The sequence below is a fragment of the Pseudochaenichthys georgianus genome, chromosome 3 (assembly GCF_902827115.2).
Source record: "Pseudochaenichthys georgianus chromosome 3, fPseGeo1.2, whole genome shotgun sequence".
Classification (NCBI taxonomy): domain Eukaryota; kingdom Metazoa; phylum Chordata; class Actinopteri; order Perciformes; family Channichthyidae; genus Pseudochaenichthys; species Pseudochaenichthys georgianus.
Window position 1 is genome coordinate 18,330,614 of NC_047505.1, and position 23,687 is coordinate 18,354,300.

Here is a 23,687-nt window from a genome sequence, read left to right on the forward strand (position 1 = left end):
TTTTAGGGTAACAAAATCATTTTATTGTGTACTCACAATGAACATAAGTATTATTAGTTAATCTCTAATAGTGACCTTAAATATGCCTCGACTCAGCTGTTATTTGACCCGCCAAGGTGCTTCAATCATGCATTACAAATATCATCCAGTGTATGGCTCCATTGCAACAGCTGCCGTGTGACAGTGATGTGAACCTTAAACCAGAATGGTTCACTGCTGTTACTCCAACATGGCGGCGTTCCCCAGTCCAAATCCTTTAGGGCCGAAGTGTTTGGCGTAACAAACTGAAGAGAATTTTGAAAAACAAGAATAAATTCAAGTTATACCACAAATAAAAATGCTTCCTGTTCTATAAAAAAGTTATAGGGTTGTAACTGCCATTTTTATTTCTGAAAAACGAGCCAACTTTGTGTGTGTGTGTGTGCGCGCGTGTGTGTGTGTGTACCTTTACAGTACAGCTCTCCCTCCTTGTCTGTCACTGTGGTCGAATCCAGACTTTTAGCACACAGAGCGCAGCGGAAACAGGTTTTATGCCAGGGCTACGCACGCACACACACACACACACACACACACACACACACACACACACACACACACACACACACACACACACACACACACACACACACACGGTTATTATACAAGTATTGAGTATTATGTAACTCGATTTCTTAACCTCTATTAATGTAAAAAATAAAGGTTAAGAAATACTTTCTTCTAAACTGAACAAACTTGATCTTAAAACCTATACACTTTGTCAAGGTGACTACAGTTAGCGATGTAGGCCACCTTTTTGATAACTTCAAAATGTACATTTTCAAACAGTTAAAACTGGTAGTACATAATAACAGGACATTTACAATTTAAGTTGTCCAATTTTAAATGAATTTAAAGTACATTTAGTCATACTGGAAAGGTAATGTGACCATATCCTCAGAGGAAAGGTCATTAAGGTCACAAGGATGTATGTTATTGGGTCCTTAATGATCTGCAGTTGATTTCATTAAATATTAGGGCCTACAATTCTGTTGTAATTGTCTAACAGTCAATTTTAGATATTTTCTAGCTTGTGTGCAATAATGTATTTTGGGGCCAGTATGTTTCTGTTACTGTTACAGTATGAATGCACATAACCAATTGTCCCATTAGTATAGACTTCTCGTGCTGGCTGTTACAAATCCCTGAACTGAGTCCCAGCTCCGTCAGCATCTCGTTACTCCATCATGGCTGACAGTGTCTGCAGCTGTCTGCACTCACTCAGCCTTTCTCAATCAGATCGGCAGCCTTTGGGAGTTCATCACCTTCAGTCTCTGTTTGAGTGCAATGACTTTGCCACAGAGTTTCTGCTAGAGTTTCATTCTTTTTGCTGTGGTTTTGGTTCCTGCCTGCAACTGCCCAGTAAGTAGAACTTTAGTTAGAAGAGCTACTGGCTTTTCTGTCTGTCCCTAAGCAGCTCCTTATTCTCTGCTCCTGTTTCACCTCTTGTTTGGGCTCTAAGAACACATTGGTAGTTTTATGGACAACAATTAAAACACGTTTTAAAGAAGTATCCTGTCTGTCTGCTAGTGCCACAGGACAGTAACAACAACAATGAAGTATAATCCGTAGAAAAAGGTTGTTTACATACAATTACAACAGACATAGTACTGCTTACCTTCCCTGCTCCCATCACCTTCTCTGCTGCGTAGACGGCTTTCGAGCAGCGAGGGCAGCGGTCTGAACATCCAAACTTCTGGGAGGATTTATTCTCACTAGAATTTGAAGAAGCTGGTCGTGGTTTAGACCTAGAACAAAATTATTTAAAACAAAAACATTTGTAATGATCTCTGGTCACTAGAGTTTGACTTTCGTACTTGTAGTTTGATTATTGTGGGTTTTTGATATGTTATATACACCATTACTTTTATATATTCACAATCATATTCAATAGTTGTTCACTCATGTCAGAGTGGAACTTTCTCTGAAAGAGCAGTAAGACATCATGGTAGCTACACTAAAGCTTTATTTACTGTTTTTTTTCCTTAAATGTAGAAGATAAACAACATTAAGTTTAAGACTAAAATAGAAACTTTTCTGCAGCTGTGTTTAGAACGGAACCTTCTTCATACTGGAGAATGATACATTTAACTAGTTTGACTTTCAATCATTTAAGGTTTAGTCCTCCAAAAATGAAGATGGTGCAGGTTGAAATGTTACGGGTGGATATCTTAAATAATGTGCCTGTAAAAACCCCTATGTGGCTCAACACCATTCACTCGAGATGTGGGTGGAATGACCCTCTAATGAAAACCCAGGCTCCTGTTTCTAACCGCAGTGAACACATACTCTTGAGGCTGCAGGCCGGCATATCGAGGAGGGTCTGAGCTCAGAGCTCCAGCTCCCTGCCCGTATCCATAGCCTTTGGGCCCATATTTCTTGCCATAGCAGGACTTGCAGTAAATCTCAGACTCGTGTGCTGCAACCGTGGTGCTGTCCAGCCCTTTTCTGCAGCCCACTGTGTGAAAGAAACACAAACATACTAGACATTTGCATCATATGTTGTCTGACCACACTAGGGAGAATGGATTCAGTTTGCCTAGCGGGGAGTGTCATGGTGGAGTCATGGAGGGTAAATACAGCTCCCACTTAGCTGGTTTTATCAGTCAACAGTACAAAGACAGATGTCTTGTGTTTCTATTTGTAGGAAGAGGAGAGGGTGTGAGGTGAATGTTTGAGAAAAGATGAACACTTAGCATGATGGTTGAGCTAATGGCAGGCTTTTAGAGCTCCCACTGGAACAATCCAGCAGTCACACACTCACATGTTACCAGCTGGTGGGGGGTTGAAGAATGCAATAAGAACATGAGGTGTGCCTTGATTAGACAACTGCAGCTGGTGAGGGACAAAGGAGTAAGAACCTTAACTGTATCACAGCAGGAGATATTCCAGTCATTACAGACGGTCAAACCAAAGGATAGGAGGGGGAACTCCACCGGCCAAGTCCAAGAAAGGCTATTCAATAACTAGAACAGATCGGATGAGGAAAAGGAAATGTCTATAGAGTAAATGTAATTAATGAGAGAATATGGCCAGTGCTTGTTTAAAAAAGAGCAGCAATAGGAGGTTGAATTGTAAAAAGAGTGAGATTATTTTTATTAAAATATAGAGATGAGGGAAAAGAGGAGATGAAGTAAGAAAAACGATGGGAGGAAGGGAAAGAAATAGCAGTAACAAAGCCAGGAGCAAAGAAAGGAAGTAGGCAGATTAGAAACACATAGATCTTTGAAAGAAACACAAAAGAGACGGAAGAAAAGAGACGGGATGGAACACAATTTGAATGGAAAAAATAACATTAAAAATGCGAACAATTAAAACTAAAAGCGGATTTACTGAAGAAGAAAGTGATTCAGATAGAGGCTCATGAGCTGCTGTGTGAGTCTTCTGACTGGGACTGAAACAATGCTACACAGCTCTTTACTCTGCTGATCTACCATGACACACTACACACTACACACTACACACTGGTCCAGCAAAGAGAGGGGCTCACTGCAGATGAAGCAGGTCTTATGGAAGCTCCGGCCGTTACACTGGACCTCCTCTGCATGGTACACTGTCTTCTCACACGCCGCACACTTAGCTCCACCTCCCAAGTTTGGCATCTTAGAAAAATAAAATAAAACAAGCTGCAAATAATTACTAATTTCATTGAAGATTACTGACTCTCTCAAATAGTCTAATAGCGCCTGACCAACCAATAATGGTCATTAAAGATTACTCTTGTTGTTTGTGTAAATAATTTAATCAAGTGAAGTGTGCCCATAATATATCTTAGTGTCTTCAAATCCCTTATGTCTGACCAACCAACAAAACAAATTCAAAGACATTCAGTTTATGATTATATGAAATGGCAGAAAAACTGATTTTCTTTTACAATTCAGAAGCTGAATTTAGAGTTAGGCATACTTGCTTATAAACATTTTTGAAGATTTATCATAATGTTTTAAGTACATTTTTATAAAGTAATTGTTCCATCTCCAAAATAAAAGAGATCTGCACCACCAGGATTGTGGGTTGAAAATGATTTTAGCCAAAATAATGCTTTCAGAGTTCAAATTGAAATCAAAAATAGCATATCTTACCATACCATACATTCTAAAAACCTAACCACACCTCATTGTGATGTCTTGACCTCCTGTGTCTTTGTCTTTCTTAATTTCCAGTCTGATGATTCAAAAGTCTCTTACAAAGCGCGACTTGTATTTCCCCATCAGTTTTAAAGCTTCTCATCTCAATTTGACTCTATTGTCAGCCGACATTCCAGTTCCTGCTCATATCAGAGGCGGCCCATCACCTCACAGGACTGGAATGTGATATTCTGGGAGCAGAGGCTTTAATGGGACCTCAGATAGACAACAGACACTCCATCAAATACTACTGAAAATGATTCTACTCTAGACAAATCTGCAATATCACACTTGCCCATTGTTTCAATTCATGCAAAAATAGGCATGTACGATAAAATAAATGTAATTACATCTATGAAAATAAAGAAACATTAATTAGCCCCAAGTTGTACCCTAACTGAACTACGAACAGGACATTTTACTACAAAAATAAATGGGTCCTTACCTTGAATCACGGCCTGTGTGCTTCAGTGGCAGTGAATGCATCCCAGGCGGTTTATATACTGCCTGTCTCGCCATCACCACAGTCCACTGGTGACGCTAAAATGACAATATCCTCCTAAAATAACTTGTGACAGAGCAGAGCCCTCGGACCCTTCATCACTGAAAGAGGTCTGAACATCAGCCAGGCTAACATTTGGACTCACAGGCAGACACCGGAAACTCTAAACGGAACTCTAAAGACAGCTGGGAGCAGGGAGTTATCCACATGGTTATGAGATGATGGATGATGGGAAAGCAACTGCATGTGATGACATCTCTTTAGATACATGAGTGACCATGTGATGCTCATTACGCACCAGAAGGCAAAATAGCTTCTTGGTTAAATGGAAACTGTAGTTTGTTGTGGGTTAAATGTTAAGGTTTCTCCAGAAGAGAGCCAGTGTTGACACCTAAATCAAAATGGTTCACCTGTATGGTGTCCATTTTCAAAGTTGTCACATCCAAATGATGTTTTAGGGGTTTAACAATCCATCAATCTGTATTGATTCAATGGCCAATGACTCATACTCCTAAAAAAACCATATCAACTCAAGGACATTTCTATACATAAATATATATAATTTTTTATTTTCATCAAAAGTCAAATCACATTTGAGTTATTTTTGATTAAATATAAATGTAGCATCTTGTCTCAAATTAATACCAGCCCGCTGAATTAAATTGAATCAAATTTGCATCGTGGCAGACTTTTATAGTTTCACAAAGAATTGACATATTGTATCGTGAAGAGACTTGTGATTGACACGCCTAAATTGTAAAGAAATATTTTAGCCATGCGAGTAAAACATCCTGTTTCGTGACCTCTGAATCACCTCCCACATCATTTGTTCAGCTATTCAAATAAAAGGTACAACACAATGGAAAATGTGTAATCGGGTGAGGAAATAAACGGCTTTAGTCGTATTTATGGTTGAAAGTGAGATGTAGGGACTTTCTGACGCATCTACCTTTAACGATTTAAATAATACTTACAACTCCCACTTACACTCAAGAGTTTAAATTCAAGACATTTTAATATGACCATTTGCATTTGATATGATTGTAAACGGAGTCAACCTGTTTAGTCAAAAATCATGCAATGTAACCTAGAGCACTGGGAATTAGGGATCAGTATTTTAAATTGTATAGATCAAACAATCGTAGTAAAAATAATAAACAGTTTCATCTTCAATGATGATTTTGGTTTGTAGCATGGACTGATTCCAATCCCATAATATTGTATCACCATAGAGAGGAAAACAGAGACCAACTTCACATGATGTTCATAGAAAAATGTATTAAAATTCAATTAACATTTTACATTTAACAAGACAACAGATACAGAAGGTAATTTCCTTATAAATTAAACTTTTGAAAAAGTCTGATTAGTCTTACAATCACAAATATTCTCATATTCCTACCAGGGGTAACATGTACATATGTGCAAACGTCTTTGCATAAGGTTTCACTTAGAGACAAAATGATCATAAAACAATGGTTCCCAATCATACTTGTCTTTCAGTCAAACGTCCATCTGACTTAAGTGTGTTGCCCTTTATAGCATTGATTTTTTGTTTACTACTCTTGGTAATTGATGAAAAGGAATTGGTGTTCACATCACCAACTTTAGGAGAAATAACTCAAATAAACAAACAAAAGAAAAACAAGAAAATGCAATCTCTATCAAGTTATGCAGAATAAAGTTGGGGCAAAACTGTTTTTACCAGAATAACAATAATGTTCATGAGTTTCTGGTGAACTTTGTTTCAAAATGAAGACAGTAAGGCTGCTGTTAAATGTTCGGAGGTAATGAATACTATGAAATGCTAACCAGACAGAAGATAAAAGGTCACCCAACACAAACACCACCCATACACACACACACTCATCAGAGGGTTTCTGTCGGGGCTCTCAGGACTCCTCAGTGGCGACGTCCAGCTTCCTCTGAGGGATGTAAACTGTGTTGGGGGCCAGTTGTCCACCTGGGGTTACCATGGCAGCCAGAGGGGAGAGGTGGACCGGCGTGTGGAAGAAGCTGTGCTGGGGGAGTGCCGTCCCTTTGGGGGTGGTCATCAGGGGCTGCGGGACAGATAGTGATGGGTGAGGGTTTCATCTTAAAGGGTGAGTTCAAGAGAAAATGTCCCTGCTCCAATGCAATCAGTTTTCATAGGAACTAACTTCTCCTAAATAAACGTCTGCAATGAAGTCTGAAGACCAAAACTATCCCCATTGCTACACTGGCTCCCACGCCTTTGTTGTTGTGGTATGTGCAAACTGAACCTTAACCCTTAAAGACCTAGACGGAATTTTCGCCTGCCTGACTCTCCTGTATTTATTCGTTTCTCCTAACCTGTTCTAACCTTTTCTAGCAGTCAGCATCAAGTGCCTTACCTCATTTGATTCAGGAGAACCTCTAGTTCAAGTCTGGTTAATTTAAAGTCCAAATGTTACCTTAACTTTGTGTGATAATGGCTGAATTTACCAGTTTTTCAAAAACGGCAGTACAAATGTTTTTTTTTTTTTTACTGTTTACTCCGACAGGAACATAGGAATTTTCTTTTTTTATTATTTACAAAGCTGCATTTAGATGTTTTAGGCTTTCAAATGAAATGTAATCTGCATATTATGTTCCCTGAGTAAGTTACAGCTATTTATTCCATATTATCCTAGGCGTTTTTCACTGAAAAATGCCTAGGATAATATGGAATAATTAAAACGAATTGTATTTCCATATTTAAATGACTGATTATGTTTCTTCCGTCAAAAAAAGTTTGAGAGTAACAAATTAAACCATAACAGATGACATTGCAACAAAAATAACTTGTTTCAGAGAAATATATTATCATTTGAACATTTCAATACAAACACAAACAGTGAAACAAATTCCAGATGCTGGAGATACAAAGTGCAAATTATCTTGAAACTATAAACAAAGTATTAGAAATATATAGAAAGTGCAAATGTACAAAGAGCAAATGATCTTCAAACTATAAACAAAATATTAGAAAAATATACAAAGAGGAAAGGAAATGTATCAACATTTTTTAAATTATTTACATTAAATTACAATCAGACTTGATTCAGTCAATCGAAATGTTTTACGTGCGGTTGCTATGCCACTTGCTGAAGCAATTTCTGTGAGCCACAAGACACAGTGTCACATCACACCGCGCACACTTCCAGATGGAACGTTTTTTGCAGAGCACACATTTTCGCCGACCTTTTGTTGCCGTGTCTCCCGACCTCCGTCTCGCAAATGAGTCAATTCCCTCCTTCTCCTCCTCCTCTGCACAGGACATTGACTCTGGCAAGCACTGTGCCCCTTTGGGTGGCACAAAGCTGCCAATTGGGACTCCACACAGCTCCTCCATGAACTGGGCGTGGGACATGGCCACTGACCCTGAGGACAGACACATCTCCTTGTGCAGAATATAGCTGTTGGTTGCAGCAATGTCTATAAAGTGGTACAGCAGTGTCCTGTACCACCTGTTGGACCTCTTGTGGACTGAATAGTATTGGATGAGCTGGTCTGACAAGTCCACCCCACCCATGTATTTATTATATTCAACCACACAACGAGGTGCCATGATGTTTTGTTTTTGCCATTTCCCCGTTTCCTTAGCATACACATTCCTGGGGACAGTGTCTCCATTGAAGGCTTGGTGTATTGTAGAGCACACTGACACCTCTCTCGTATCCATCCACTTCACAAACAAAAGCTCCTTCTCTCTGAGCCATCGCATTGAGCCCCTGGGGCATTCAATTTTGATTTAGGCACGTTTTTCCGATTGTCGCGGAATGTACCACATGCCACAAAACCCCTTGCAAATAGGTCAGTAAAAAGTTTTGGGCTGGTGTAGAAATTGTCTACAAAAAGATGGTAACCTCTCCCCAAGTAGGAATTATCCATTAGGCCGCTGACAACATCATAAGAGAGACCCTGCCCTGAAATGAAGCGGCTCTTTCCAGTATAGATGGGAAAAATCTATGGTATACCCATTGCTGGAGTCTGCTAACACAAACAGCTTCACACCCCACTTAGTTGGCTTGGCTTTCATGTACTGCCTCAGTCCAATTTTGGCTTTTGTGGCCACCATCCGTTCATCAATTGAAATGTCTTTCCTAGGCTGCCACATTGCCTTGCATGCCTCTTTTATGGTGGCTTGAAGTGGTTTTAGGCGATGGAGTGGATCGTACTCTGGGGTGTCCTTTTTCCGGTCATTTGCCAAATCATGGTCTGGGTCGCTCAGGTGTACAGCTCTGCTGATTGCCATGAACCTGTCTCTTGTCATGACAGAAGCAGGAAAGAGAACACTTAGATGTGATCCATTCCTCCAGTAGTCTCTTACTTTTGTCAGTTTTAGAAGTGCCATGAACATCATAAGGCTGACATACATGAGGAATTTTACCGGCTTTAGCTCTTCCCAAACAAACTTTCCCCTTAGCCTGCTCCTTTTCAGCATTTTTGTTTGTGTTCTTGCAGATGATATTTACAGCTTGGTTGTTAAAAAAATGTCTAAATATTTGTGCAGGAGTATTCTCCACACCAACAAAACCTTGGACTCCAGGGGCTCTTTTCGGGCAAAAGTGTGGTAGTTGTTGGGCAGTATCTGGCACCTCAGGTGTTCCAAACAGCTCCTGGCTCTTCTGGGGTCAGAGATGTTTTTTTCCCCTTTTCCTCTTCCTCTCCCTTTCACTGTCAGGGGGGCTGGCATTGGTTTGGCCTTTTTTCTGGATGCTGCACCCTCCTGGCCACATTCTTTTCCCTCTCGGTTTGAAGGAGGCCTACTGATGGGGACAGTGGCTTGTGCATCCCCTCTCTCAGCCTCTGGACTAAAATAAAAGGGAGGAAAATATACAGATATAAATGTCTGAATTTATTTAATTTCCTTTATTGCTTTTATTTCTCCAGTGTCATCCTATCTATTTTCTAAACACAGTCTCAACTTTTGATTTGATTCACACTTTATCCCTCTGCTAACATTACTAGTTGATGGAATCAGTAACTGAATTGTAATGCAATGAATATAATAACATTAGACCTTATAACAAACAACCAAAGAGGGAAAGCGGAATGAGGCAATAAATGAAAGGTATTGCTTGACGTTTTTTTACCGAAATAAATAGTAGCCTCTATTGATAGTGAATCTTGAGCTCAGGACTTCACTTTATGACACAATTACGGCAAATGGCCATCCATTATAAAAAGTCTTAGGACGAATTATTTTCTGCGTTATACAGAAATAACAACCGATAAATGCAACACAAACAATAAGATATAAGCAAAGTTACTCACTTTTTATCTTCGAAGGGATCAATCCCGTGATCATACTCCTCTTCATCACGCCAGCTGTCAGCTTCAGAATCTGAGGAATCCACTGCTGCATCGCTAAGCGGTCCGCCAGACAAAATAAATGCTATGGCTTCTTCCGTAGTGTAACGCCGTTTTGACATGTTGGTTTGAATTTGTCTTGGGGTGTGTGTATATGTATGTATGTGTGTGACTGTATCTAGATATCTCGTGTTGTATTTATTTCTCTTACGCTGGCAAAATTACTCTTCTTTTGTATTACTCTCTCGTCTCTGTTTGTTTATCTCCCGCCACCAAAAACATACACAGCAACCTATGTTGATTGGTCGAGAGGATGGTAGGGGAGGGGACTTAGTCTAAAACCTTTGCTGTTTGGCTCAGACGGAGGGGCCGCGTGGGTCTCCCTGACGAATCAAGGCTCTACAATGTGATGAAGTTGCCCAGATCACGTCGGAGCCTCTGAATCCCGGAAGGACATAGTGATACCCATGAGTGATACCAGCGAAAAGCATAGAATCGCCGCTTTACCTCACTTTTTAAATTAGATGGATAGGATTAGCGGTTAAAAAGTTATTAAGCATTTTAGAACGCTACCCCTTCGCTCGGTCTTTAAGGGTTAAACAACACCAGCAGATGGGATTCTATGTTGTTTCAAGGGCAAACGGCAACATATTTATCTCCCAACAGCGATTTGCCAAGTATTTCAAAATGTGTGATCTGTAAAGTAACATGTTCAGAACTTCCTATCTTCACCTTGAGAAGATAATACAAAGTTGATTCCCTTTCGTAAAGTTTGTTCAGTTGGGAGAGACAGATTTTTAGAGATTGTCCCTAGTGTCAAAATGGTTGTCTCGTGTGTCGCAGACTGGGGTAAAAACCCCATTCGAACGACATATTCTGAATGCTTTTCGATATAAGGCCACATTTGTTATGTTTAAAAGAAATATGTGATGGAATATTGTTATACTCCAGATGTTATCTAAACACAAGCATGAGTTGTTACCTGTTGTAAGCTGAACAGGGTCATGGGCTGCCCTGACAGAGACTGCTGCACCGGCACAGGGGACACAGGTTTGATGAACACCATGCCTCTCTGCTGCAGGGCCAGAGGGCTGGCCATGCTGCTGACACCCTCCGGGGTCTGGGGGGCCGCAAAGAGGCTTCCCGGGCTAGACCCTGAGATCAGGCCCAGGTTCTGCAGGGTGAAGTTGAGGATGGCGGGGCTGGGGCTGTGGAGGCGGTGCGCCTGCTGGGTAGTGAGGGGCGAGGCGGCGGCTGGTTTGTGAAGACGGAGGCTGGTGGGGGTCGTCTCCTGGGCTAGGGCCTGTCTGGAGCCTGTGGACAAAAACAAGTGTGAAAAATGTATATAGACCCTTCATTTAATCTACAGTTATTAGCAGGTTCAATTTGAGCAATACAATAACAGGGTATATGCAGGAATCCTGAAGTCAAATGTAATACCTTTTAAGACCCTTTCCATACATTTTAAGACCTCATTGTAACTTCGGTTACATTGGCGACACACTTTACCTCACATTTACTGTGAGGTTTAATGCAGTATGCTGCTTTGTTGCTTCTGTACTCTTTCATTCCAGCAAAACTCCTCAGAAACCACTATTTGACCAATAAACAAAACAATTGACAAAACTTTGAACTATGAAATATATTAAACTTTAGTGAGCTTCAGCGGGGTAATGCCATATAGGAGCTCCCTCACAAATACCCAGGGGTTAAATTGGGGCTAAGCCCGGCACATAGGACGATGCTCTGACGTCATCACCCTCACACATTTGTCATATGTTTACAAAAAACGATATATATGTTAAGACTTTTCTCGTTCTTAATATAGACTATATTTAGGGTCGATATGTGTTGACCTTACTTTAAAATAGCAGATCTCTGTGACCGGATATAGTTTGGCTTAGACCCCGGCCCCACGAGGACGCAAACGCAAAAAAGTCTTCCGTTCACACGCATTCGATTCATTAACGTGTCCGTTCACACTAGACCGCTGGAAATGCTGGAAACGCTGTAGTACATATGCCAGGCCTGTTAGTGGCGCTGCTGCCCCCCCCCCCCCCACAGAGCGGAGCAAGGCAACAAAACTTAAAATAAGAAGCAGCATTTTATGGCACGCTATGCATGGGGTCACCTTGAGGGGGTTTCCCGACATGTTGTTTCAGTAAATTAAAGGGTGTTTCATGTTGTCGTTGCTGTGGACCTTCTTAATACCTTGGAAAATGCCGTTTAATACTTTTTAATACTTTTTAATAGCCTTAATTTTCGCTAAATTGATTTATCAACTTTTAATACTTTGTAAGACCCTGCGGACACCCTGGATAAAGAATCTTAGATGCATTTCACAACAAAAGAAAGCTCTAAAAGTAGGGAAGAAGCATGGTCTATGTTAGGAAGATAAGTGTAAATATAGAACATTCACTATTTGGATGAATTAATTGTGATTTAACACTCTCCGGTTGACGCTGATTACATTCTGTAAGAAATTTTATTTCTTACGCATTTGGACGATTGGTTGAACGAAAAAATTGACTCGTATCAAGAGTAGTCTAAAATCCACTTTTCATGACGTGTTTACCTGCAGTGGGTGTTTGGTAGATGTAAGCGGGAGTTAAGGCCTTGTTGCTTTCTCTCCCTGCATCTTGGGCTTCCCTGTAGCTGATGAGGGACTGCTGGGAGATTGGGATCAGGTATCCGGCCGGTATTAAAGTCTTGACAAGCAGAAAAAAAAAGTCAAACTTTGTGCAGCTGAATGGACAAAAGCAACACATCTCAGTCTCTCTGTGTATTTTACCTCTGTGTGGAGCTGTCCCGGCGTTAAGGGTACGACCCTGACTGGTGTTAAGCCCGCCTCACTGTCTGAGTATGAGGTCCTGTCCTCTTTGTCCAGGAAGGTCTCCAAGCTTTGTTCTAGTGTCTGATTGGCTACAGCAACACCGGGGGTGTTTACAAACTCCGGGTCAAGGTGGAGGGCACGAGGCGAGGGCCGGTTTAAAGGTTGAGTGCTGCGCCGGGCCTTTAGCCGGGCCTGCAGGATCTCACACAGCTTTGGAGACGTGTCCTAAAGGAGGGAAACAGAGAGGCGGGGGAATAATCTGAATTAGGGCTGCCAAAATAATCACAATTCGATCAATATCGCAATATGGACTTCCTCTAATATCCAAAATCGCATGGAGCAGAATGTGTAAAAAATGTGTTAAGTATTGTGGCCTAATAATTGTATTCTACAATCATCAGAAAAACATCTTTATTTGGTTGTGATCCCCTTAAAGGTGGGGTAGGTAATTTTGGACAAACCAGCTCGAGTGCGCTAGAATTTGAAAATACACAGATGGAAAAAATCTGCCACTTCCTTACAGAGCCCCTCCTCCAACACACACGAACGTGCACATGACCAGTGAGGGCACGAGATAAGTGTGTGCACAGATGGAAGGCTGACAGGCAGGCAGGCCATCCAGTTATTTTAGCCGGGTTGGCTAAAATGATTGGTCGTGCTTTTTACAGTATTACGGCTTCCACAGATGACTTTTCTTTATGGATTTTTTTGTCAAAGCACTTCAGATATTCATTTCTATCGGGATGTTAAGAGCATTCCATGGAATATAACAAAAAGTGTATCTCGAGCAGGTTTCTCAAACTTACCTACCCCACCTTTAAGTACCCAGGGTTTCCCACACATAGACTATACTTGGGCGGGCCGCCCAGGTATATTAACGGCCGCCCAAGTATATTTCGCGATCCATTTAGTTTTTTTTTTTTTTTAATAACTTTTTTTTTTATTAGTCCGTGACCACGACGCCATCTGCGATCGATTAACTTGTGGACAATGATCCCTCCCTCCCTTGCACTGATCTCGCCTCCTTCTGGCCTGTTAAGTGGCCTGCCTCACACAGGGTGACTGGCTGTCCACATGATGTGGCCTGCCGACATGGCCACTGTCATACAGATCATAAATCAAAGCCCTTGATTGGTCTCTGTGTGTCATTCAAGCTCGGGATAAGCTCAGCTCAGGTGAAGTAAAGGACTCTCTGAGTGTTTAGATAGTTAACTTAGTCTAAGTTCTCAGTGGGTCTCAAACGGTGTGGTCACCATTTATGTAAACACATATTTCCATTTGAGAGGGTAGTGATTGGTCTAATGGATAGCGAGGTGGGCTGAAGATCGGAAGGCTGTGAGTTCAAATCCCGCGAGGAACACCACCACTAGTGTGCCCTTGAGTAAGGCACTTAGCCCTTAGTTACTCCAGGGAGCATGTCCCTGTAATCGGTCATTATAAGTCGCTTTGGATAAAAGCGTCAGCTAAATGAAATGTAATGTGATTAGTAAAATATGCATGCATGAATAAATAAATAAAAAGTTAACTGGGTGAAAAAAGGTAAGATACACTTTTAAAACTTGAAAGAAAACTAGTCTTTGCTGCTGCCTCAAAGAGGAGCAGAGGGAGAGGAGGGAGACAGGAGAGGCTGGTTCAGGAGCACAGACACACTCACAACTATAAATGAACCAAAAATAAATTAATAAACAAGTTTCAGTGTTTTTTTCATATTGGAAATGGTATGGTATTGGTTATGGCCATGATTTTATGATTATTGAAATGTATACAGTTCTGTTTAATATAGGTGTTTCCATAGATCTAGTCTCTTTATTTCCCCCTCAAAATGCACCAGATTGATGCATTTAACTCAAATAAAAAATAAAATCTTACCGGGGGGGCATGCCCCTGGACCCCCATAGAGGATTTGAGGTCGAACCCCACTAAAAATCACATGGATAGGTTCCTAAATAAAAAAAAAAATGTTTTAAAAAGTAACCCATTTCCATGTGTGGGTAGTAGATTTAAACTATAGGGCTATCATTACGGGCCCTGCCTGTACCTGTTCGCTCTGCCATCGCGTTAAGGGTCTGCTAACAAGTGACCAACAGAAAGGTTAATGTTGTTGCACATCACCTCACCTCACTGTCGCCACCCGCCCAAGTATATTTCAGATCTGTGGGAAACACTGGTACCACACCATGATTACTTGAATATAAACTAAGGAGAATTTGAATATTCTTGCAATAATGAGAATTTTCTACAATGTCAGGAATCATATCGCAATAAGAAATCTCAGCCAAAATATTGCAATTAGATCATTTTAAATTGAGCAGTGCTAGCCCCTCCAGTTTTTTATATTTTGCTGAAGTCTTGCCATTTTCCACAATTCCTCAACATAAGAGTGTTGTACAAATGCACCGTTTCGATGGATTGTATTGGTATTTACCTTAAAGTCTGTCCTCTTGGCTTTGGATGGGCTGCCGTCTGAGGCTGAATCTGAGCGCAGCCGTTTGAGCACTAAGGGGCTGACCTCTGACGCCCTGAAGGCCGGCAGACTCTTAGCGCTGCCCTGGCCCGTCGGACTCTGCCCTGTTTTATCCTCAAAGGTCATGGAGCGCACGGCCAGGCTGGTGGGCTGCGGCCGGACCAGAGGGTTGGGCCTCGGGGACGAAGAGTGCAGGTACACAGCGTATGGCATGCCCCCCCGCTGCTGGGGCAACAGGACGGGGATGAGGGGGGAACACTGTGCTTGGATGTAGGCGAGGGAGCCTGTGGGCAGGGCTGTCAGAGGCGTGTGGGGGGTGAGGTGGACGGCAGTGTTGAATGTAGTCTCCTGGGTTGGAGTTTGAAACGGTGCCGGAGGCGGCTCCATTGAAACAGAGAAGGGGTCCAGCCTCACAGCAGCAGGGTCTGCCTCTGCAGCAAAAGGCTTTGGATCATCAGCTCCAGTCCTGGAACACAAGCAGGACTCTCATTTAACACTTAACTTATTTAAAATGATACAAATGAAAGGCTGTAGGGTAACTTTTAAATTAGCCACTGATTTATACATTCATTGATAATGACCTAATAGTTGTTCAAATGAATCATAGGCTGCAGGAAGTCATGTAAATAGCTAAACAATAAAGCCAGGCGGTGTCCATGATGCATTCAATCACATGTTGGAATCAAAGTTTGTCTGAATGGGTTACATATTTTTCTTTTATGCGCCTTCACAGTGGTCTTTTATAAACTTTAACAACAACACTCTGATAGAGGAATTTCAACTACCTCTTAAACAGTTTAGTCTAAATGGAACCAAACTTACGATGACTCCTGGTTGAGCTCAATCTGACAAATAGCAGCAAGTTGGGCCATTTTGTTTGGGAGTTCAGTGTTTGATGAATCACCTGAGGACAGAAGAGGAAAAGAGCGTCATCACACCACTCACAAAGATATGTAACAATAGTAGCCTGGTCTGAAGGAACATTTTCTGCACTCACTGAAGGCGCCTTTGAAAGGACTGTTGGGGGCGGAGTTGATCTTTCTGCGGTCGTCCTGAATGCTCTTGGCCAGCTTTATGAGTGAGGGGTGTCGGGTGAAGCCGCGCTTGGCTCCGGGAGATGAGAACAGGTTTTTGGCACAGTTTTCCAGAGCACGGGGCTCCAGTACACTTTTTTTCTTGGTTGCGCATTCGGATGCGGAGCGCTCCAAATCTGAAACAAGAGTTTACTGTTTAGTCCGTGAAGATCTGAGATACTAATTTGACTTACCATCAGCTGCACTGGCAATCATTATTCAACAAAATATATTTCACAGGAGTCTAAGCCTTATTTCCTTTTAATTAAGGACCAAAATATAAAGAATAAAAAGGGAAAAGAGGTCAGATGATACCTTCAACTTGTGGGAATTCTTCGGGGCCGACCCATTCAAAGGCGGGCTTCCTCCCCCTCTCTTCGGTCACATGGACTTTCTCAATGAGCTTCAGGCTCCGCAGCACATTAGCTATGTCGTACAGCCGACGTACTTTGGCTGCAAACACATGAAAAAAACAGAACGATTTATATACTACACATACAGAGACACAGAACATACTGTTACAGAAATACAAAGCGGTCCAATGTCTATTCCTTCTCACTGCATTCAAAGTTTTACAATTGCACATACATTCTAAGATTGGGAAATATGAACAGCATGGAGTAGATGTTTCATTTCTAAAGCACTTCATATTTGACTGCGAATCACGTAAGTGCTACAAGCAGTGAGCATGAACAGTATAAAAACATTACACAACACGGTAGAATTAATTAAAAAAAAAAAAAGAAGAAGAAAAAAATGTTTACAACTCTCTAAAAGATTTCTATTGATTTACGATGCAAGAAGGTCTCTATTACACACTAGGAAGACGGTGAGTTGGCAAACTTGCTGAAATATCAGTTTTACCAACCCTGCCTATAACTGAGATACGGGTGTTATACTCACTCTTGAACTTGTTCTTGTCTTGATCCACGCACTGGTCCTCTCCGATCAGGATCTTGGCGGCCACGTCCAAACTGACCACACGAGGATTAGACACCAAGAAGAGCATGACAAACTTCTGGCTCATCACCCTCAGAGATTTATCCTTCCTACTGTTCACAGAGGCTGGACAGAACATACAAAAAGGGGATTTAAATCAGATTACTGTGTCACATACCCAAGAAAAGTCGAATATTTTACAGAACTCCAGCTTTTTTGTTCAATTGAAGGGTTTTTCAAGGATTGCTTCTCACCTGCTTTGAACTCTACTCCTGGAAGCTCCACAAAGAAGAGCTCCTTCTGTCCCTGCTCCCCGCTCTCAAGCTGCACCACCTCCTCGTTCTCTTTCTCCTCCCCGTCAAAGTCAAACTCCTTGTCCCGGAGACGCTGCCGGATGTGCAGCATCTGCTGGCCGTACCTTTGCTCCTCGCCCACCTGCTTCAGAACGGCCAGAGTCTGGGCCAGTTTGGTCCGGCCGTGCCACGTGTAGCGGTTCTTGGCCGAGCGGCTCACCATGTGCAGACTCTCCAGCACGTTCATAATGTCGTAGATGCGCCGCCGTTCTACACCTGGGGAGAGAGAAAATAATGTGTTTCAAGTTTAAAAACTGATTAGGTATCACAAATAGTTTAAGAAACTGCAGAAATTATTACTTTAAGTGGGGGGGGAAAACACAATTTCAAACCTACAACTATGTGTACACTGGGTCCAATTGCGACAAACTTCAATGCTTCTGTAAGTCAGAATATACCAGACATCACAATTACAGTCAATGTGGAAATTGTAATCAATGTTAGCATTGTAATAACTCGTGAATTCAGATATCATGGCATCTATGTAACAGCCATAACAGTATTATTATGATCTTTAAATAAAATGGACGCCTTTAACTACATTGAAACCTAATTGCCACATCTACTACAAAGAGTTATTGAAAGCAATGATAAGCTGTTGCGCTCATAAAGCATTTATTTTGATATTAATACATAATCCTCTACATCAAACACAGCAAGAGAACACGTACTGAGCTCAGTAGCCACATCGTCCAGGCAGATTTCGTTGTTGAGGGCAGGGTTGGGGTGATCCGGGTATCGGGCGAGAAATTTGTGACAGAGCAAACCCAGGCTCTTCTCTTTCCTGCTGATCATTTTCCAGTCTCCGTTTTCCGATTCCTACGGGAAGACAACAAGATGTTTGTAACGCCTTGAGTCATCAGGAAGAGTTGTGTGGTAATGTGAGGAGATGTATTGTACCTGTGAAGGATCAAGACCTTCCCGTCCGTCGTTGTCAATGCACAGCTCCTTCTGTCGGTTCCTGATTTCAGGACTAGCAGCATTGATGAGCATTTTCAGGTTGGAGGTGGGCGTCCAGGGGTCAACAGAACGTACTTCCATTCCCTTTTTAGGTGTAGTGAGGGGACCCATGGTCAGCTGGTTCTCCACGGAGAAGGCACACTGACCAAATGATTTCTTTGGGGTATTTATTGTAACCTTTGGGGCTACAAAGCCTTCATCCTAGTCAGCAAAAAGAGAAATCAAAAGACAATGATTAAGATACAAATCCATCCATTGCCTATTGATATCATAAATAAAACAAAATGATATCCGAGACACACTCAGATTCCTATGTACTCACTGACCTTAGAATGAGCTTTCTGGGTCAGGGATTGTGATTCAAGCGCCATACTTGACATTTTCCACCTTAACATAAGAATTGAATAAGTATTATATTAGCTAAAGTAAACTAGGCATTAATAAAAAGATGCAATCGTCAAGTGATAGTATAAAACAAAGATTGAAACATTTGCTCTTAACACGTTTTGGATATAGAGACATAGGTACAAAATCATAATGGTGTTCAGCCGTATTAACTGATTAATTTAGCCAACTAACATTAATACGTTCCACATTAACTTCAACAATACTGCTATTTAAGTGTTTACATATTATCAGAACGACATCCTTACCGCTTTTTCACTGAAATATATTTGTCAAGGACCAACATTGTTAAAGCAGCGGGAGAAAAGAGAGTGAAACTATGAACCGGTGATTTCATTCGATTTTTTCAATTAATCACCTAGTAAGAATAAATAAACATCTGTTTAAATCTAATAAAAACAACAGATTTATATTGGCGGTAACTGACGTGCATTCCATCGAATCGCGGGGCCAAACGGACGCAGAGGGGCCGCCCTTTTTGCTGAAAGCAGCCAATGGCAGCGTTGAGGAAGTGAATGACTGTCCCGCGCAGGTAAACTGTTTTTTGAAATCCTTGGCGCGGAACGTCTGTAAGGTATCAGCGGCGGCTCGCATTAAACTGTGATACCTACAGGGCTAAAGTCTGAATCATTACTATAAGTTAATATGCATTTATAGGGTTACTTGTTTAAAAAGCGTAAGACTTCCCCAACGTAAGATAATGTTTGTGTCATGTAGCCGGCGAACGCCCGCCGTCTGGATATCCTTATAGCTAAAAGTTAACAAAACGTTGTAAAACCGGTATACCCAGAGCTTCATCCATTCAGTGCTTTGTTTTAAAACACACACAGCCGCAACATTCGCTGACATGTCTATCGAGTTAAGCAGTTTATAAGGAGGAGGCGGCAACTTAACCTAGCTCACCTTAAACTAAAGCGTTGGATAAATAAAACGTCTTGGGACAAGGTACACACGTTTGCATTATCAAGCAGAAATTAAACTATGTTCAAACGTACCCCAAATTCATGAAATAAGCCTTGCTCAGAGCAGGAAACGTCCCATCTTCACAGCAACGTTAAAGTTTTGTCGATACCAGTTGAGTGTTTCCAAAATATAAATCCGGGTCCTTAATGTGGATTTTAACAGAACTCCATACATTTCCGCGCTAATATAACCATTAAAAAAAACACCAAAAGTGGAATAGTACACAATGTGCGAAGATCTTATTTGTATGTTCCCTCCTGATAGTAAGCAGTAGGCTCTTGGTCAACTTTACTACAGATGTGGAAAGTCTTGGTGACCAGAAGCATTTGGCCCGCCCCAGAGCCCTAGAGGAGCATCGCGCCGACGTCAGACCACGCACTTCCGCCTGTGAAGAGGAAACACTGACGAGGAAGAAAACACTGTACACGTAGCTCTAATCTGCAGTGTAATCAATGCCTTGTTTAAATATTGTAAATTGCTTTGGATAAAACCGTTAGCTAAATGAATTGCAATATAATATAATCTATTTCCAACAAAACCTGAAAATATATAACGCAAAGAATTATAGCAATAATAAAGTGTCCTAGTGATAGGGGCATCTAGTTCACGGGTGTTAACTTTAACGTGTGTTTATATACAGTCTATGGTGTTAACCCTATTTAGGCCTACCTGTTGCGTCTTCCAAAACATGGTATTTTAGAATACGTTTAAGAGGGGTTTGAGTATTCATCATCACCAAAAGCTAAATTCATTTAACATTTAGTTGTATTTATTGTATCGCTGTTGATAGTATTTTCAGATTTCTGGAGGGATAAAATATATCCAAATTCCCCTCTGTAAAAACCTTTGACCCTCGATTATATCAACAATTTAAAACCAGCGTTATCAATTTTTCAGATGTATTATCTTGAAAATGAATACAAATTAACTTTTATTTAATAAAAGGCCAAATGTTCTAATTTAAATAACATTATTCTAAAAATCAACAAGTTCATGTCAAAAACGTTACACTATCCACCTGTTGTCTCCCCTTTACCAAGAGGGACCTGTGCAACATTGGCTTAGGCCCCCGTTGACCAAATGGCAGATGTGAAAAAAGTAATTAAATGTCACACCAACGGCATCATAAACAATACAGCTATTAGGCTCATACTTTACTTGACCTGTGATTGCTAAATCAGGTTCTGTGCTCTCTGTCAACACGTGACGGCTGTGGAAGATTAAGGCAAGGCAAGTTTATTTATACCACCTTTCAACACAAGGCAATTCAAAGTGTTTAACACAAATTAAAGACATTAAGAGCATTAAGAAACAGTGCAGCAGAAACATATAATAAAATGGCAAAACACTAATTTAAAAGCAAAGATAATATAACGAATAACACAGGTACATGAATAAAAGTTACAGTGCAGTTTAAGATATGAATATATCAATTAAAAGCAGCGGCAAAAAAGTCTTCAGCCTGGATTTAAAAGTAGTGAGAGTTGAAGCGGACCTGCAGGTTTCTGTTTGTTTGTAGCCTTTATTTAACCAGGTGAAAATCCCATTGAGATCAACGATCTCTTTTTCAAGGGAGACCTGGCTGCAGCACATTGGTTACACATAAAAACAACAGAAAACAAAAAGGACATCAATACAACATAATTACAGGGGTATACATTAGCAACCTATTCACAATGACAGATACCTAATAACATTTCATCTATCCGAGCTTTAAAATGATGCAAGGGAACCAAAATGCTCAGTTTCAAAAAGAAAATGCATAGTGTTCCAAGCTAGAGGAGCAGCACACATAAAAGCTTTAGTACCTAACACAGTCCTAGCACTTGGCACATGTAATAAAAACACATCCTGGGATCTCAGGCTATAGCTACTTGCCACTCTCTGTGAGATCAAAGAGCATATATAAGTTGGTAGTTTACCCAACATGGCTTTATATATAAACATGTAATGACTGAGCCTCCGTACAGTTAGTGAAGGCAAACCTGCCTTGGCATACAGGGTACAGTGATGAGTAAGTGCTTTACAATTTGTGACAAATCTCAGTGCATCTAACTTTTCCAGGCAATGGGAAGGTGCATTCATATAGATCAAATCACCATAGTCCAGCACAGGTAAAAAGGTCACAGTGACTAGCCTTTTCCTGGCCTCAAGTGAGAAACAGGTCTTGTTTCTGAAAAAGAAACCTAGTCTAACCCTCAGCTTTTTAAGCAGGTTATTGACATGAAGTTTAAAAGTAAGACAATCCTCAAGCCATACCTAGGTATTTATAACAGGTTTATTTATATAGCACATTTATAAACGATTTTTGGTCGAGCCAAAGTGCTGTACATATAATAAAAATAGCCTACAGTAGAGACACTTTACAGCAAATACAACAACACAGATTGTTCAGAATATCAGTATGAGAAAAATGACACCCTCTGTCCTTAGACCCTCACATCGTACAAGGAAAAACTTCCAGAGAAAACTCACAGTTTAAGGGGAAAAACATGTTCCATGGGAGAAACCTCAGGGAGAGCAACAGAGGACGGATCCCTCTCCCAGGATGGACAGACGTGCAATAGATGCCGTGTGTAAATCGAAGAGATAATACATTTTACAGCATATAGACCGAATGTTAGGAAATGCATGTGTCTGTAATAAGAAGATGAATCCACGAGGATGTCGGCTACAATCCTGTGGAAGCCATCAGGGAAGCAGCATGACGAGACCCAAGGCAGGACCGCAGAGACAGGTTCAGCCACGACCCGAAGTCCACGACTTCATCCAGAACTCAGGATGGAGGACCCAAGACACAGGACTACAGCAAGAGGATCAGTCTCGACTCCGGATCCCGGCGTAGATATAGATACAAAACAAGAAAAAAGATTTGGCAGGGTTACAGACACAGACACAGACAGAGAGGGGAAAGGTCATTGTATAAAAGTTATTCTTGATAACCCTCTAGAAAGATCTCATGAACTTCCCCACTCAATCTATCAAGACCCGAGCAGTTCTATTAGATATAGGATAAGAAACGGAGATAGGGAGCACAACAATCTATCTCTTCGTCAGATGCACTCCCCCGCGTAGCTAAGCGACTCTGTACCTCGTTACCCTCTACAAGGCCATAGACCAGCAGAGGGAAAATGGGGGGAGGGTAAGGGTTTTTAAGAATAAACTGCAAGGGTCTAAAAAGGGAAAAAATATGAAATGTAAGGTACTATATTTTAAGTAATCCTATCTACTCTATATATTCGAATAATGTATAAACTATTTTAAAAATACTTTATGAAATCCTATGTTATGTTATAAATATTAAAATAAATAACTAAATGAATAAATAAATAACTAAATGAATAAATAGATAATTAAACAAAAGCCAGAGAGAAAAAGTGAGTTTTAAGTGTTGATTTAAAAACCCCCAGGGTCTGGGCCGACCTCACATGGAGGGGCAAAGTATTCCAGAGCTTAGGGCCAGCCGCTGCAAAAGCTCGGTGCCCTCGGGTTTTGAGCCTGGTCTTAGGCACTATCAACAGCAGCTGATCAGCCGACCTTAAGGCTCTGCCTGGGGTGTAGCGATGGAGGAGTTCGGCTATATAGGCAGGAGCCAGCCCATTTAGGGCTTTAAAAACAAATAAAAGGAGTTTAAAATCTATTCTGAACCGAACTGGAAGCCAGTGCAATGAAGCCAGAATTGGGGTGATATGGTCACGCTTTTTATGGCCAGTGAGAAG

The 23,687-nt window shown here is 41.1% G+C and overlaps 2 protein-coding genes across 4 annotated transcripts; both read right to left on the reverse strand.

Moving 5' to 3' along the window:
* Nucleotides 1–4,717, reverse strand: csrp3 (cysteine and glycine-rich protein 3 (cardiac LIM protein)). Of its 3 annotated transcripts, none has more exons than XM_034106177.2 (6): nt 4,609–4,717; nt 3,527–3,638; nt 2,326–2,494; nt 1,655–1,784; nt 446–539; nt 1–284 (listed from the first exon to the last, which is right to left on the reverse strand). In XM_034106177.2, the coding sequence occupies exons 2-6, from the start codon at nt 3,636–3,638 to the stop codon at nt 220–222; spliced, it is 570 nt and encodes a 189-aa protein (XP_033962068.1). In that variant the 5' UTR covers nt 4,609–4,717; the 3' UTR covers nt 1–219. The 3 variants fall into 3 exon arrangements, with proteins under 3 accessions (XP_033962068.1, XP_071062426.1, XP_033962052.1); XM_071206325.1 differs by having other exon boundaries at nt 3,527–3,662; nt 4,609–4,632; XM_034106161.2 differs by lacking the exon at nt 4,609–4,717 and adding an exon at nt 4,119–4,208.
* A 944-nt stretch (nt 4,718–5,661) lies between these two features.
* Nucleotides 5,662–20,281, reverse strand: e2f8 (E2F transcription factor 8). The gene is made up of 14 exons (XM_034076333.1): nt 20,001–20,281; nt 18,927–18,987; nt 18,541–18,801; nt 18,312–18,459; nt 17,542–17,856; nt 17,252–17,413; nt 16,664–16,801; nt 16,273–16,485; nt 16,098–16,179; nt 15,237–15,741; nt 12,770–13,036; nt 12,554–12,686; nt 10,961–11,292; nt 5,662–6,725 (listed from the first exon to the last, which is right to left on the reverse strand). Exons 1-14 carry the CDS (start codon nt 20,009–20,011, stop codon nt 6,558–6,560), a joined length of 2,796 nt encoding a protein of 931 aa, XP_033932224.1. The 5' UTR covers nt 20,012–20,281; the 3' UTR covers nt 5,662–6,557.
* Between the last annotated feature and the right edge of the window lie 3,406 nt (nt 20,282–23,687).

Bases quoted from the DNA above. Each gene is read 5' to 3' on its own strand.
- csrp3 (XM_034106161.2), bottom strand. The intron at 540-1,654 runs GTAAGCAGTACT...GTGCGTGCGTAG, and splicing joins AGGTGATGGGAGCAGGGAAG to CCCTGGCATAAAACCTGTTT. The intron at 285-445 runs GTACACACACAC...AATTCTCTTCAG, and splicing joins GGGAGAGCTGTACTGTAAAG to TTTGTTACGCCAAACACTTC.
- e2f8 (XM_034076333.1), bottom strand. The intron at 16,486-16,663 runs GTATCATCTGAC...CTCTTGTTTCAG, and splicing joins AGAATTCCCACAAGTTGAAG to ATTTGGAGCGCTCCGCATCC. The intron at 6,726-10,960 runs GTAACAACTCAT...TCTGTCCCGCAG, and splicing joins CCCTGTTCAGCTTACAACAG to CCCCTGATGACCACCCCCAA.